At 40.9% G+C, this 17057-nt stretch overlaps 1 protein-coding gene across 1 annotated transcript in view; it reads left to right on the forward strand.

Moving 5' to 3' along the window:
* slc30a6 (solute carrier family 30 member 6) overlaps positions 1-16651 on the forward strand; it is a 67647-nt gene extending 50996 nt beyond the window's left edge. The window contains exons 11-15 of the mRNA XM_070841562.1: positions 7953-8072; positions 9405-9507; positions 9602-9649; positions 10234-10302; positions 14872-16651. Of these exons, the coding sequence (XP_070697663.1) occupies positions 7953-8072; positions 9405-9507; positions 9602-9649; positions 10234-10302; positions 14872-15516 (985 nt within the window). The 3' untranslated portion in view covers positions 15517-16651. The remainder of the gene's footprint in view (positions 1-7952; positions 8073-9404; positions 9508-9601; positions 9650-10233; positions 10303-14871) is intronic.
* The last annotated feature ends 406 nt before the right edge of the window (positions 16652-17057 follow it).

A 17057-nucleotide genomic window follows, 5' to 3' on the forward strand; every position in this document is an offset into this window, starting at 1 on the left:
GTTCTCTGGGTCATGCAGAATTTTTTGCCAGTCAGGAAGAAAAAGCCACTGAAACTGGTTTTTGTTCACTAAAACTCTTCCACCCAGGGTGATAAACTACTATTCTTACTGAATATAAATGTTTGAGCCGTTCAATATACTGTATCAGTTGATTTGATCCAATCAGTTCACAGATGTCATGGTATTTGCGTACATAATGGTACGCACTAAGAAAATGCAGGACAGAAATGCCATTTAGAAACAGTACCTTCATAGGTTGTCCACACGAGAGCACGAGCAGGTTTGTTTTTCACATGTAAAATGTCTCACTCTGGACATATCTTTAATTCTTTAAGCTCTCATCAACCATGGCAACCATTTTTTGTTCTCAGCCTGCTTGATGTGAAAAGGAGGTGGCAGAGACCTGCAATATACACAGTACAGAGGAGTTGAGGAAATTAACATATAGTGAGGCAGCCCCCTTCTGCCCCCCTCTGCTGTGGCCAATAGGACCCCATCTCAGAAAAAATCTGTATGGTTGTCAACAGTGAGAGACAAATACTTTCCTCTTTGAATTGCACACATGGCGCTTGTCGGTTTAAAAAATCGTTTTGCATGTCAAAAAAGCCGCAGTTTGTCTTAATAATCGGGTTCTGCCATACTCAACCACACTTAGATCACATTTATTCCCCCTTCTGTAGTTTGGTCTGAACGACATTACCATGTCTGCCTGCTTTCTTTTTCTTTCTTTTTGTTGTCATAATAATGTATAAACTGACTCCCAAGCAGACCGATGCTCAGTGTTGACTGTTGTGATGAATATTACATCCCACTGTGTATTCCCCCATCTGAAGTGGGTGAAGTACACACACACACACACACACACACACACACACACACACACACACACACACACACACACACAGTCATCAGCTCAGTTGGAGCAGGTTACTTGGGGCGACAGCCTGGAGAGTTGTGCAGCAGAACTGAGCTGTGATTGGCTGAGAGAGCAGAAATGAACAGGACGTCCCAGCCTAGTTTCCAGTCTTTAACTGTGTGTGTGTGTGTGTGTGTGTGTGTGTGTGTGTGTGTGTGTGTGTGTGTGTGTGTGTGTGTGTGTGTGTGTGTGTGTGTGTGTGTGTGTGTGTGTGTGTGTGTGTGTGTGTGTGTGTGTGTGGCCCTGTATGCCTACATACAAGCACTTTGAATACGTGGGTTTGTGTGTGTATGCAGAGGCCTGTGCGCATGTGTGAGTTCTCCAGTGTGTGTTTGCATGTAACGTGTTTGCTTGACTGAGTGTATCTGTTTGTATGTGCGTGTTACTGTCTGTGTTGTAATAGACTGTCCCCACGTAACCCCAGCAGAGTCTGGGGGCCAACTGGGTTATATAAAGCCTGCTGCTCTGTTGGCCTCACTAGCTAGAGGCCCGAACCGTGGTTGTGTCTGTGTGTGTGTCTGTGAAAGTTGCCATTGGGAAGAAGGGAGAAAGATATTTTATTTCAAAATTGTCTATGATAGAGAATGAAAGAGAGATTTTCCTATTCTTATTGTTAAAATCTTGATCCAGAGTTTTAGCACACAAAAAGAAATGTTTTTATTGTTAAGGTTTTTAGGTGAGTGTTCTGTGCTTGTACGGCCTCTGAGAGATATGGACGACCTACCAAACGGACCAGCCACAGTGGTTGTGGTCTGGATCACCGTGACATGTTACTTCTCTGTGGAGGTAGACGTCAGGCCATAGCATATATACGGCATAGATACAATGCACAGGTATAAATCATGCTTTAGACTCCAGCTCCATCTGACATCTTTTAATATTTGTACCTTGGCGTCTTATCTTGATCAGGTCATATTGATACAGGTGTAAGTACATGCCGAAAAACATTGCAGTCAAAATGCGAAAACACCTCCAAATGCCATCTGATCTCAGCCAGGTGTCAATAACATCTGGTACATTCACAGCTGCTCGTACTCTTAAGGAGAGAAATCCACCCAGCAAGTTGAGAGGTTGCCCAACTCTTCCTGCCATCACGAATAAACCCAATACTGCTCAATAGTGCCCATAATGGCAGCATCACTTCTCAGCTAGCACTAGCTAGCTGATTCCTTTTTTGTCTTATATGAGCAACATTAGTGTAGTTAGCAAGGCTACAGAAATGAGGCCTGAGGGTGACATTAACTATCATGTGTGGTCCTTGTCTTGCGCACTAGTGTGTAGTGATTCCTCTGGAGTATCAAGACATCCTGCATCTGATCACAATGCAGGTAGAATTAAGATCTTGACAATACATAATAATTTATTTAGATTTCATCCACATAACAATTCCAAATGGGTTAATTCTAGGTGGAAATCAAAATTGATATGCTGTTTTTCTCTTCAATATTACGTTGGGGCTTCTGATTATTTTTCTCCACTGTTTTTGCTTTGGTTATTTGTCCAGCATTTGAGCAATTCTTGCAGCAGGAATATCCCAGTCGAAGTCACAATGAACCAAAATTGACAGTCATGAAAGAGTTTGTAGAACTCGGACTCCAAGTTAGTAAGTAGACAAGTAAACTTACCAACACACAGTCCACTTTGCTCACATTTAACCACTTCAAAGTTTGGTTCCGACCTATGTCTTTTACTGTGGTTGTGCCATGCACCGTATTTATACATGCATCGGTGACAGGTTGTCTTTAATGAATATTCGAGCACTCACAGTTTTTCCAGGCAACAAGCAAAACTTGTATTTATCACATGTGCTGTTTAGTTTTAACATAAACATCTTTGCCAACATGTTTCCTGAATAAAATACATTGCACAGTTAAAATGTGTAAATCTAGCAAAAGAATAAGCTTAATATGAAGGATGTGTTGCAGTTCATGACAGTGTTCTGTCCTCTGGTTATAATGCAGTCCAGTGTGGAGCCAACAGACCAGAGTATCAAGTGTTTGTTTGCCTCTCTGCTCTAATCCCTCGCTGTCTGTCTACAACGTGTCTGGATTAACACACATAGACACACAAGGTCACATGTCAAATTATATCAATGCATCAAGCGGGATTACGGGATAGCCGGGATTGTCAATCTCATCCCCAACTCTCCACTTCTCTTTTTTCCCTTCTCTTTCATTCATTTTATTCCTCTTTCTTTGTATCTCTCTATCTCATCATTTCTTCGAATGTCATTTCTTAACATTTGAAGCTTCTGTCCAGGTTTTCAAAGGTATGCTGTCATATTAGACAATATTTATTTAAAAATCCTCAATTAAAAAAAGGTGATTCATAGGACTCAATATGAGTTGGTCTTTTTTTTATTAAATCGTCTTTCCCTATTATTAACAAATATCAGATGTGTGTTAAGCTGCAAAATGAAACAAGAAATATTCTGCCCAAAACCCTGCAGGGCAAGAAAAACACACCGTAGCACTGCTGAGGGGAACCCATTGGCTCAAACGCTGTGACTCATTGCTCAGTTTTGGGTCTGGAGGCTCCGTGTTCCTGAGTGACTCTGTGGGTTCGATATAAGCGTCCAGCAGTGAATCACAAGCCGTGCTCATACGTCCCAGTAACATCAGAGCGGCTGTCATGCAGTCCCAGCAGTCCTTCCATTATTCACCGTCTGCAGGGTCTGTCTTTGGTGACCTCATCACCACTGTCTGCCTCTGCTGTCCAATTTAACAAGACTCTGGTTCCGATTCACTCATTAAAACTGATATTATGGGAATAACACATGTGAAAAGTTGAATTTTCTTGTTAGGGCTAAAGGTAGTGAAAACCAGTCTTCCTCTGCCCTCCTCCTCTTCTTCTTGTCTCATTTTTCAGTTTTCTGAAAGTCCTGCCCGTGGCAAACATGTGACTCTCTTAATGACATGTTACATGACATGACATTAATGACGTGTTGACATCCATGTCACTGTTGTGTTTTTAAACATTATCTAATGACAAACACCTTGCGGCACCCAGCCACTGCGCTCCTCCTCATGTTTGTGACAGATCAGCCACAGCGGTTTCAGAGCGCTGCGCTTTGACGTATTGGAAATTCAATCTGACACTCAGGACGGAGCCGATCCTCCTGGAGACGCGTTCATTGACCCGTTAAGCGGTTCCAGGAACACCGGGCCGGGTGTGTTACGCAGAGAGCATACAGGGTGGGCACTGTTTAGGGTTTTGGGGAATCGACGCAATGTTTGAGGCCAGCCGCAGCTGTGTGCTGCTCTGGTTTCCCCTGCAGGGCCGAAGAGTCTTTACTCATGACGGATATGTGACTTTTTTATTTAAAAAGGCCAATTCAACATCTTCTCATCTTCATAATTGTGTTGCTGTCGGTTCATTACAAACAAACGTTAAAAGAAAACTAGATGGCTCTGCATAGCGTGCCTTGTGCTTATAGGCAGCTGTTTCCCTGGTTGTCATCAGTCATAGATTTGTAGGCAGGATTAAGAATGGGAATGGTGTTTTCTTTTCCAGAAAAATGGCAACAAGTGATGATGGGACGAGCTTCTAGATTTCTTACAGAACTTCACAATGACACAAAATGAAACGAAAAACTCAAGAATTCTTTTCCTGTTTTAACAAATGATAATTATATGTAATTATGTATAGACTACAAAAGAAATACAAAATAATCTCTATTGAAATTAGTCCTATCAGAAAGAAGTCTTATCACGTTATTTTGGTCCCGTCGGATTTCTTTAATATAAACACATTTATCTAGATTACACAGTGTTTCAACAGTAATACTAATAATAACTAGAGACACTCGCAGAGAGCACAGACTTCTGTTATGAAATGCAAATCTACAAGCACAACCACTAGCTTATATATGTCTAGAGATATTTCCAAAACTTATAATGTGATTGAAGAGCTGTTATGTTTCGTTGCATGTTTAGCTGAAGCACGCCATTCACTTTAACATAGACTCCAGTGTTACGGTGTGATTAATATTATTGCTTTTTCATGAGTCTGATCCAGATCTGTGCTAAAATTTGATGTGTTCCTCCTTGGCCCGTGCTACACTACTCCATCAAGTTTCATAAAAACTGGGCAAAAAACTTGGATAACTCTGCTGGCAAACAGACAAACAAACAAAAACATAATTAAAGACTTAATTTGTACAGCACCATTCATTTAAGAAATGCAGCTCAAAGTGCAACAAAGAAACAAGCTGCATCGAGTGCTTTGAATGAAATAGACATAAAATGAACATTTAAAACATACTAACAATATTAAAGTAACACAAGATGAAAATATGAGTGAAAATAGAATACAAATATTATAATAGTGCATATAGGGATTGTTTTTAGCCTTGATTTAACTTCTCTGCCAGCAGGACTTCACCTCAGCTCATTAAATAATGGTGTTGAGGTTTTACAACATTTTACAGGCTCTGTTCAGTCACAGTTGATGGAAGAGGAGTTATCAATGCGTCCTCAATGACCTCGTTCAATTAAACTAACAGCAGTCAAGTCCCACTGATTAAATCTCAGCCTGGACATCCAGAGCACACAGCTGCTGTTAAAACCGCCCTCGACACGTCGTGCTGTGTCACGTAATACTACATCAGAGACACCATTTTCACGTCACGTTTCCATGTGTCACATCATGTTGTCAGACCACATTAAATAATACCACTTCCTGCTGAAGTCAGTGAAGATGCAGATGACGCAGGCAAAATTTACTCGCAAGTTTACATGCAGAACGGGACAGTTGTGATGTATTATCCTTGAAAACTTAACGTCATTACATTCACAAAGTAACATGTGATTCTGATCATGTTAGTCATGAGTCAGAACAGCCATGTGATGCATTGTGCAGAATTAAACGTGCATCAAATGGGGTTAAAAACAACTGCAAGTGTTATTTCTAACAAGTTTAGAGCTAAAGCCAACAACTCTACAGACAGCCAAGTATCCAAACTGGAGAAGCCCGAATTCATCCTTTCTCATATTTGTGCCTAAAGAAAACGACTTAACACTTAATTGATTATAAAAGTTATTGGGGCTGATCCCTTTTGCAGTCAATTTGAATCTCTTTAGACCTTTGTAATAGTGTCATCACTTCAGTTCACCTTGGTGTAATAGCAAACGTCCTAAACAAAGAATCAAAACACTCACAAGGAGATGAATACATGATATAGTGTGTCAGTGTTCAGTGCTGAAATGTGTCACTGTAATGAATTTATGAAGAGGAAATACCAAACATTTCTCACATTTTATAGTCTAAACATGTGAGAATTGTCTGCAGACTAATCAGATAATGGATTATAATATCAAAGTATACCAGATTAACATATGAGGAGTTATCTAACAAGGAAAAGTTTGGTGCCTTATGGATTAAGTATTGATTCATTGCTTTCTGAGCAGACATAATTACCTGCTCAGTGTTTCAGACAAAATTAGCTGTTGAAGCTAAAATAACTTCTTCACTATTGCAGCTTTCAGATCCAAGTGTCCATCGGGTCTAAAGCATTTTTATAAAGACTTGCAAGGCAGTAGACTTGTTCCAACAATGACTTTTCTGTCTGCCTCACTGTTGTTGAGGCAGCAGCGACTGTATGTACAGTGGAAGAGGTTTGTCGGAGCTTAGACTGCTGCTGTACACTTAAGACCAACATAACATGAAACAAAACAAGAATGATCCCATCAGCTCCAGTTCAGGTTACAAGTCCCCTAAAGTCCATTATGTCTGTGTGATCAGGTTAAAAGCCTTTAATCCTAAAGACAAACTTAAAGACAGGGATTCGACGGTGAGGGGAGCTACAGCTTAGAGGAAACAATCCTTCAGGAGGGAGCAGGAAGAGAGGCTGGTGTGTTTTAGTTAAAACATGACTTGACCTCTGTTGTTTTTTTTGTTTAGCTTAGACCTTTAATCTATCTAACACAATATTTGACATGACATAACATTATATTAAACTACAGCCTTGAAATGTATCAAAAAAATGTAATAAACATCTCTTTAAATCGGTTTGATCTTCCATGAAGGGAGGATGTATTGCAGGATGGTTGAGAAACTTTTGTGTTTGTATCAATGCTAAAAGCTAAAAATAAACAAAGTTATAGTATATATGTGATTTTTCTGAAGTTGAAATATAGGTCATTTTGGCAAATTGCAAGGTTACAGTATGTTCTACACAATATACATTTACTGTTACTATTTTAAAAGTCAGTGATTGAGCAAAGAAAATGAATAATTTTCCAATATGGCTTCTTTCCATCTTTTAAGACATTCATTCTCTTTAATTGTATTAAATCTATCTTTTGCTGCTCTCCATGCTTTGAAAGAGTGATCTTTTATACATTTTGTAGATAGTCATTTATTCATTTGTTTATGATAAAAGTGCGTTGAACTGACGCATGTCTAAAAAAAAACATGTTAATCTGTGTTTTCTGTCTTGATGTAACATGTTGTCCTGCTAAGTTCTGTTGTAAAACACCTTAAAGGATAACTCCTGTGTTCTTTGGGGTAAAGTTACTCGTTTTGTCAATGGAGTCTGGTGTGTTTGAATCAAGCGATATAACGGCTGTTTGTGGTTTGTGGCTGTTAAACCAAAAGGATCTTCCAGGTCTGTCTCTGTAGGGATCCTTTCCATAATGTTGTCAGACAGAATAACAATCTGAGTCTGTCAATGGGAAAAACAAAGACTTTTAGTGGACGTACTTTGATCAGGTGCAGTTGCCCAAAAGCATTACATTGCAGCCTGTTTGGTGGCTGCTGGCTGAAATTATCTACTGGACCAATTCCAACATTTTTTTGTACCTACCAGTCATTTAGACTCTAGAACATGTTCGATTAGGCTCAGTGACAAATAGGACAGTGGTGTGTGTTTCCTAATAGTTTTTTCTTTAGCTTTCAGGATGAGACTATTTGATTCTGTTTTTATTGTATGTCTCTTTATTAAAGCTGGAGAACATTTGGAGTTGACCTAGTCGGAAAGTGTGGAGGTGAATCATGTACACTAATCCTGTTTCTGTTTTGGTTTGTTTGTGTACAGTTTGTGTGGCATCATCCCAGGTCTCAGCAGTGTGCTGCTGCCTCGCATGAACCCGTTTGTCCTGATCAACATGGCCGGAGCTCTTTCCCTCTGCATCACCTACATGCTCATAGAAATCAAGTAAGAATTAATCTCGTCTGCGGCTGGTAAATCCCCAAATTCACCAGCGTCTGTCACTGTTTAACCAACATCTTGAAACCAGGGCTGCATCCTTGGGTTGGATGATGTCAAGTTTCCATCGCGGCTGCTGGAAATTCCCTCTTTCTGCTCTAAACTGTCCTGATCTTTATCTGCCCTGAACTTAAAATGTGACTCCAGCAGGGAAAGAACATTCAGAGACAGAGCAGGAAATGAGACTCCAATTTCTTTAAAATTGATGGCAAAAGTGTAGCGACTTAGTCTTGCTCCTTGAATCATTTAGAGTGACGATGATAAAAATATAAAGACGAGGGAGTTCCCCTAGTGCCCCTTCTGTTCAACATTTACATGCTTCCACTAGCTCAGATTATGGAAAACAACAAAATATCTTACCATAGTTATGTGAGCAACAGACAGATCTACGCAACGATAGCTGTGTCTCTGGTCCCATAAAATCATCCAGTAGATACATTTAACAAATCAGTGACGGGATGTGCCAACATTTCCTCCAGTTAAAGGTCGTTCTTGAACTAAAAAACAGCAGCTGACAAAACAATCTAGAGACAGTGTCAGTTTTGTTGCTCTTCTGGAGCTTTTCATCATATCATATGATCTTCCTCTGCGGATGGAGCGGTAGATGTTCAAATTTGAATTTTTTCCGAACATTTAAAGGATTTCTGCTCCATTTTGGTTTAAAAGTTGAGGTGCAAAGCTCATTCTTGACCTCTTAGCAGCTGAGACAACCTCACCACAAGGAAGCTTTATATCATATTGTATAATGTTAGTGTCCAGAAAGATTTGAACATGAAGACTGGGAGAACTCCACCTGCTGAGGAAGATCATGTGATCAGATCAAAAGCTTCCAGAGGAGCTGCTAAATGGACCTTGTGGATTGTTTCCTCAAAGATGGGACTATTTTTGGTGCCAAAAAAGAATAATCAAAGCCAATATTTACCTTGAATCCCATACATTAAAGACCAAAATGGTAGTTATGGACTAGTTTTAACATCTTCTTTAAGAAGGCTACAACCTTAAAATACATATATATGGTCTTATACTATATCTGTCTGCAAGACTTGGAATAACATTTGTTTTATTCCTTTAAAATCCTATAATGTGTCTTTTAAATTGTTTTTCTTCTGTATCTTGCATTTTAATTTCTTAGATGTTTAGTAGATATTGATTTCTTTTCCACTGTGTGTGTGTGTGTGTGTGTGTGTGTGTGTGTGTGTGTGTGTGTGTGTGTGTGTGTGTGTGTGTGTGTGTGTGTGTGTGTGTGTGTGTGTGTGTGTGTGTGTGTGTGTGTGCGCTCAGTAACTATAATGCGGTGGACACAGCGTCAGCGGTTGCCATTGCTCTCATGACCTTCGGCACCATGTATCCCATGAGTGTCTACAGCGGCAAAGTGCTGCTGCAGGTAAGACTCACTCGTTCCCACTGAGTTCACAGTCCCACATTAAGACACTTCAGGTGGCCTGATTATAATGTTTTTGGTCCTCTGTCGTTCCCAGACGACGCCGTCGCACATCATCGGCCAACTGGACAAACTTCTCAGAGAGGTGAGCACTAATACTAACTTTGAAAAACAAACGCGACACCTGGGATTGATTTAACGTTTAATTCAGCCATACTTTATCTGACCTGTGTATTTGTGTGTTTTAGTTTTTTGTCCTGTTGATCTTTTTGCATTTATTACTATTGAGTCTTGTCTGTAAGCAAATCCTGCTGAGATAAATCTCCTCCTGTTAATGTCAGTTCACAAGTGAAAGTAGATCTCATGTGTGCCACTTGGTCCTAAACACACACCTCAAACATAAATAACTTTAGTGCCTGTTAAAGTATTGATTGGACATTCGGTTTTCCACAAATTCTTCAGGGCTGGCTGGTGTTGTGTTGAAAAAAATGTATTATAATTTGGTGAAATTTGTTAGATTAAAGTCAAAACGGAATATAAAGAATATAACTCTCGTTCTTCACATGTTCGGGAGACAAAAAGTTCATACAATTAGAAACCATTTAGACTTTTTTTTTTACTTGACTGCGGCATGAAAGTGTCCGTTAATGTCAACAGACAACTAGTATGTGAAGTTTTTGTGACGTATAGATTCTTATTGGTAAACTGTTCCTCTTTGCTTCCAATCAGGTGTCGACTCTGGACGGAGTGCTGGAAGTTCGCAACGAGCACTTCTGGACTGTTGGCTTCGGATCTCTGGTACGTTTTAAAGAAAAATGGAAATAAATCTTTCTTTTTTCATGTGTGTAACTGTATAACAGTATAGCTCTTTCTAATTAGCTAAATCAAATCAATTATTGTCAGAATAGATTTTTATTTCATTGTAGCTACTGATGATTCAGTCTCTGCACACCTTAGTTAGGCTGAGGTGGAGCTCATTTTGAACTATTTAGTGCAGCTGATGATTATTTTCATTCTGGATTAATTCTGCTGATTATTTTGATTAGTTTGTAAAAATAGTGAAAAAAGTGAGAAATTGCGTCACAATGAGCCAGAGCCCAAAATAACTCCCTCACAATGCTTGTTGTGTCCAACCAGCAGTCGAAAGCTCAAAGTTATTAAAAACACATTCAAATGATTCAAACCATTCAAAAGAAAAGCAGCAAATCTGCACATGTGAGAAGCTGCAACCAAGAAATGTTTTTCGTGGAAAAATGAAAAATAGTTTTTGAATTTGAATTTTGACTAATTGTTCCAGTTGTACTTGTCCCTTTAATGTGTTTCATGTGTAGAAATCTTCATTTAGACAGTAACAAAAGATGTCTGGTAAAGTGGAAGACAAAGCAAGTTTGCAGTAAATCAATTTACAACCAGCTGACACACGATGCAGCTGAGGCTCCTTTGGCCCCTCCAGGTTTGGGCACCTGGATCATGGCGATCCAGCCTCAGTACTGACTTTTTCATTTTACAGCTCTCAGTCCGACTCTTCGTCCCTCTCTCTCTGCGTCTTTGTTTCACCTTGTTTTTCTATCGTTATCCTCCCTCTCTCCCCCGTCACGGCTTCTCAGGCTACTGTTTAGTTTGTTTGTTTTGTTCATCTCTGTGTTTGGATCTAAATTTCTCTCCCTCCTTCGTCTCATTCATCCCTCTCCGTCATTCGTGGGTTCGGAGTGATGATCTGCAGGGATTTGTTCACCCAGACGAAAAGAAGGAACGAGTCATTCATGCAGAGACGTTATCCTTCTCTCTTTCCCCCTTTCTCTCTCTTCCTCCTCTTCCTCCAGTTTTTGGTGGGAACACTGTTGTTGTTGCTGTTGTCTGTGATGAATTGTCGTCGTCATTGACGTTGCGATGGCAAACGAGGCCAGCTGGCTTTCAGGGCGGCTGAGGTCCTCGTAAATAGACGCGCGCGCACACACACACACACACACACAAGGCCTGTACAAACGGCACTCACATACCAACATCTGCCCGTCTTTTTACGGAAACACTGCTGTCAGAAAGGAATACATACTGTTAATCATAGATAATTTAACTGTACTGAAGGTTAATTCTTGATGGACACTAGGGTGGTTGGTGTGTCGCTGGTGTTGGAATTGAAGACATACTCACAACACGATTTGATCACAAAACTATGCCCACGGTAACAATAATATGATACAGGCAATTCTTTATCCTATTGCAATATATCAATATCTGTGCAACTGAGTTGAAAAAGAGACAACTCATAGAAGATGGCTCTCTAAAGGTAAAAAAACGTTTATTTATTGTATTCTATCTTGAACAGTAGCAATAAAAAAGCGTGTGTCAGTCTGGCCTGCTCCACCTCGTCAATGAGTCTACAGCTCCGGTGGCTAAATGATTGAGGGAGTGACTTAATGTGTGTGTTGTATGTAAATCAGTGAGAGAGAGAGTGTGTGTGTATGAAGTAGACATATGTTAGTCTGGTAACTCGAGCGAGTCCTCCACCTTTGCTCTCGTGTGCACACCTGTGCCGTGTACCAGAGAGTATTAGGGCCAGGCATACAAATGAGAGGAGGAGGATTTGTTTTTATGAGGCATTTCTAGAATAAAGTTGAAATGTTGGGGACTTACAACTTGTTTCTAGACGCATCGAAAACCAAAAGAAAATTCTCTGCCCCAGATTTATTTTTCTTTATGTCTGCCTAAATTGTCTTCCATAGCTTTGTCACCCAAGTACATAATGGAAATGTAGCTCTCAGCTGTAGTTCCTAATGTCCAAATACATAGTGAGCTCTACAGACACAAAATAAAAGGGAAGGGACTATTATGCTAACATGGGGGAAAAGTGCGAACATCATTAAAGTCCATCCATACAACAATGTTGATATAGAAATAAATCCCCCAAAAAGTTCTGTGACAAAGTCGCTGATAAATCTCAGTGTTGTTCTGTGACCATCTCTATAGCAGAAATGCAGCTGAAAAAATTGTATCAGCTAATGTGAATGCTTTTTATTCAACAACAGGTTAAAAAATGAAAGCAGAAAGCATGATCTGTCCTTGGATGGAATCCTGAACACCTTCCAGTCCTCTGTTGAGCACATACGGTGCATTACATAACACTAAGCAGGCACTTAAAGTCAAATGCATTCCTGTTTTAACTGAAACCGCTTGCAAATGTTGAAATCAAAAAGTGAAGATTGATGAGTCTGTCTGCATGTCCGCAGCCAAATTCAGCCCTTGAATATTTCACAGTATTTTAAAGTCAGGATATTTGGTATTTTTTGCAAAGGAGCGATCGTATTATCTCTGTGTGTTTGACACTTAACAGGCATGTTTATGTCTCTTTGTGAAAACAAGAATTGGTATAATGGTGTAGCAAGTGGGTCTCTGATGTTATGTCAGTCTCTCACACACATTTGTGTGTGTGTGTGTGTGTGTGTGTGTGTGTGTGTGTGTGAGCTGTGCCTCCTGCTGCCTGTAGGTGGAGCAGCCTGCTCTGTTCACCTCAGCCCTGATGCTGTGTTTATTGTTGTTTGTATTTATGTTATCGATGCTGCTGCTCCTGTTGTTGTTGTTGTCGTTGCTGCAGTTACACAACTGTTGGTTGTTGGCCCACTGCTAACAGAGCAGCTGTCCAAACTGATTTGACCCCCTGACTGCACTTCTGCCCCACGGGGAACTCGCTGTGTGTGTCTGTGTATGTGACTGTGTGTTTTTGTGTGTCTGTGTGTCTCTGTGTTTGTGCTGTCCTTTTGAGGTCTGAATATCCCCATGAGGATGGTAAAATTAGCAAACAAGGACAAAATGAAGACCTCAGTTTTGTGTTTTAAGGTCAGATTTGGAAGTTAGAGGCTGAATGTTGAGGTTAGACGTGCTGTGATGAAGGTCGTTGAGTCATTTCGATGTTTATTTAAGCAACCGTTGGAGCTTTTTATTTTTAAAAAATACTGATGCATGGCTGAACAACTAAAGAGCAATAAAATCCAGTCTGAGTTGCTTAGAAAACAGAATTAATGATGTATTTCTTTATTTATTAAGATCCCAGTTAGCTTCTGCTACCACAGCAGCTAATCCTCCTGGTGCCCTTAAATCATTTTATAAACACTGACAGCAGACATACACACAAACGTGAACTGACAGCCCACCAGTGTAGAAAGAAATTACATAGTTCAAAGTCAAAGAAATCAAGATGAGTTAAGCAGTGCATGTACACAGGTTATCAGACAAACTAGGGAGGCTCTGTAAGCTGACCAGTCCCGTTTTATGAGTGTGTGTTAGACTGCGTCTGTGAAGAAGTCCAGTTTTACATCTGTGATTTCAGGCAAATATGAGAAGGCTGGATGTTCATTTAGCATCAGTGGGCAGCGGACAGACTGTGATGGGCCTCCCAGCCTGATAATTCATTACGATTATTATTGTGTGTCATAGCCATTAGCCACTGGTAAGTGTTTTATAATGAAAGTGTAGCTAGAATGTTTGTCAAGCAGGTTTAAAACCTGATAAATTGCTAATTTTTTAGAGCCATCAGTTGTACTCGCATGTGTCTGAGTTCCTCCTTTGTAACTGTAACTGGTGTGTCTTCTTGGCCAGATTTTAATCTCAAGGGACTTCCTGGTTAAATAAACGTTCAATAAAAATAAATAAATAAATAATAATACGTTTAGTCTTTAGGAAGTTTGCATGTAGCTCTGCAACAATTTAATCCAGCAACAATTTGACTTCAGCAAATATTTGTTGCATCCACAGATCTCAAATTCTTCCCCAAATTTGGGTTGATTGAGTTGTAGTTTTTCAGAAGCTGTTATGTTTTGTCTACACCAGAGGGTTTTCACTGTTTTTCTGTCTCACACACGAGTGGACGGATTATCCATGTGGGCTACGTAACAGCTCATCTTTTTTCTTCAGTTTTGCGAACAGAGCTTCGGTGGTTATGTGTTTGGCTCTGAGTGCTGTCAATACCCCAGATGCCCCACACTCCTGAGTGTATCTCATGTTACTTGGCAGGCTGTGTTATAGCGACACAAGTCTTCCTTTACACACTCATGCAGGTCTGAATTTAAAGGAAGAGTTGCTCACCCTCTAAAGATCCAGAGTTAAAACTGAAAAAATATAGTTTCATCTTGTGTGCTAAACAGATATGGACATCTTTTTTTCCATATTTTCCTAAACTTACAGTTTGTCTTACATTTTTCATCTCCTTTTCTTGAGCATGTTCCAATTATTTCTTTACAAATATATAAATGTAAAATAATTTTTAATTGTCTTGTGCCCCCTGTCCGTGATCTACCTCCCTGCCTGCCCCTCTCCTCCTTCATCATAACCCTCCCCGCCCACCTCTGCCCCCTTTGTACCTTCCTGTTTCAGGCTGGCTCTGCCCACGTCCGTATCCGCCGCGATGCCAATGAGCAGCTGGTTCTGGCTCACGTCACCAACCGGCTACTGCCGCTCGTCTCCACATTGACTGTCCAGATCTTTAAAGATGACTGGACCAGACCTCTCCTCACCGGGACCCTCTCCGCCTCTTCCTCTCCTTCCTCCTCCTTACCCCCTCTCGGTTCCACTGAAGGCTACGCCGCCCTCTCTTCCTCCTCCCTGCCTCCCCTTCTGTTATCCTCTGGAGGAGAGCTGGACCCGCTGACCTCCACACCCTCCAAACCCAGCAGCCCTCCTCCAGAGTTCTCCTTCGACACTCCGGGGAGGAACGCGCAGGCCGTGGTTCTCCCCACCCCGGGACACCACACCCACAGGCCATATGGAGGCCTGGGTCTCGCCTACGGAGCATCTCCCTACGCAGGGATGCTAAATCAGGGCCTGGCTCGGCCTGGTGGCAGCGGACTGGGACTTGGTGTACAGGGTCTGGGGGCGGGGTATGGACTGGGTGTGGCCGGGAGCGGGGTGCCTTCCTCTCAGAGTTACAGAACTGCTTTTGGAGGGTCGACAGCACCTCTTCGGTTTGGAACCAGCAACCCTCTGGCCTCACAGTCGCAGTACAGACAATACAGACCTTGATTATGCAGAGATGGAGCTCTTCTTCCATTGCTTTCAAATACTTTGATTCATGAGGAAGGTCAAGTTTCTCCACACCTCAGTTCAGATATTTGAAACTCTGGTGAGATTTGTTTCCTGTCCAAGCTGGACGACAAACACTGGAACATTTACAACAAATGGACACCATTGGAGGACGAAGCTGACTCTTTTCTGAAGTTTTGGTGTAAAATCTTCCAGTGTGAGCGTCCCCTGGCTTTAGAAGGGAGATGGCGTGTATGTTGTGGTATTTCTGTTGCTGACAAGGGGACCAAGAGGTCGACTGTGGTTAGATTTGATATGTTTGTCTTGGGAGACAACCTTGATATGTGACTGACGGTGACAAAGCAACGCGTCCATGCGTATTCACACCTTTGTGGTTATTTTGGAAAGGCTGTCAGGAAGCTTTTTGGGCAACATCATCAAACAACATTCCTGGTGAGACAAAATAAAGTTGTGAATTAATTAAAAATTAAAGGGAAGGTTCAGGGTATTTGACATGTGGTTGTATGAGGTCCTTCTCCACAGTCAGTGTGTCACCTACAGTAGATGGTGGTTTGCACGCTCCCAGTTTGGAGAAGCAGGCAGGAGTCCCAGCACAGATGTAAAATTACTGTGTTTTTCCATCGAGTCTGGTGGCTTTGAAGAGAGCACAGAGCAATATGATGGATTCAGTTCCCTGTCAGGAAGGGCTGTCTGACAGCAATGTAAAGCAGTGAAAACCGTTTTCCGTCTGCCCCCATCCACAGCAGTATATTATGTGCTGACCCCCATCTGCTGTAGGTAATACACTGACCATGGATAAGGACCTCATACAACCAACCACACTTCAAATTATCAAAACGTTCCTTTAAAATCCAGTGTTACATTTACAATTTCAGGCGTCTTAAGGAATCCAAAGTGATTCACAGTAGAACTGGTCCTCCGATCACACACATTCCAGGCAGCCAGAAGTCAGGAGGTCAGAGATCAGGACACAGTCATGATTTTCTGTTGTCCTGAGTATGATGACATTAGACAAAGAAAGATTAAAAAAGAGATGAAGAGAAAATAATTGTTAAACTTAAACAGTGTATTAAGTTTGGACCGAAGTAAGAGAAGAGATTTAGAAAACAGGAAGAAGTTTTTTGTGATTTAAAGGTTCCAGTTTAATCTTCTGTGCTCAGCTGAAAATCATTGAGACATCTGCTCCACACTGTTGCCTCGAAGTGTCCTGAGTGTTTCATGGCCTCATGACCTGGATTCAGACGTGAAAGATTGTCTTTAAAACAAAAACATAGCGCACCTTTTTCTTTCCTTGATTCAAATTTACTTTGGGATAAAACTTAGGTCTTTACTGTGCTCTTAAGTTTGTCAAAACAGCATTCAATTCCACCATTCTGACTGCAGAACTTCTGCTGAGTGAGTTAAACATAAAATTAATTACTGTACAGTGTCTCACCTCAGTCAACACGTGAGGTTTGATAAACAGAGTAGTATGTCTCTTAGAAAGCATTACAAAAAATAGCACTACTAGGGATAGATTT

This window comes from Pempheris klunzingeri, chromosome 12 (genome assembly GCF_042242105.1).
Source record: "Pempheris klunzingeri isolate RE-2024b chromosome 12, fPemKlu1.hap1, whole genome shotgun sequence".
Taxonomy (NCBI): domain Eukaryota; kingdom Metazoa; phylum Chordata; class Actinopteri; order Acropomatiformes; family Pempheridae; genus Pempheris; species Pempheris klunzingeri.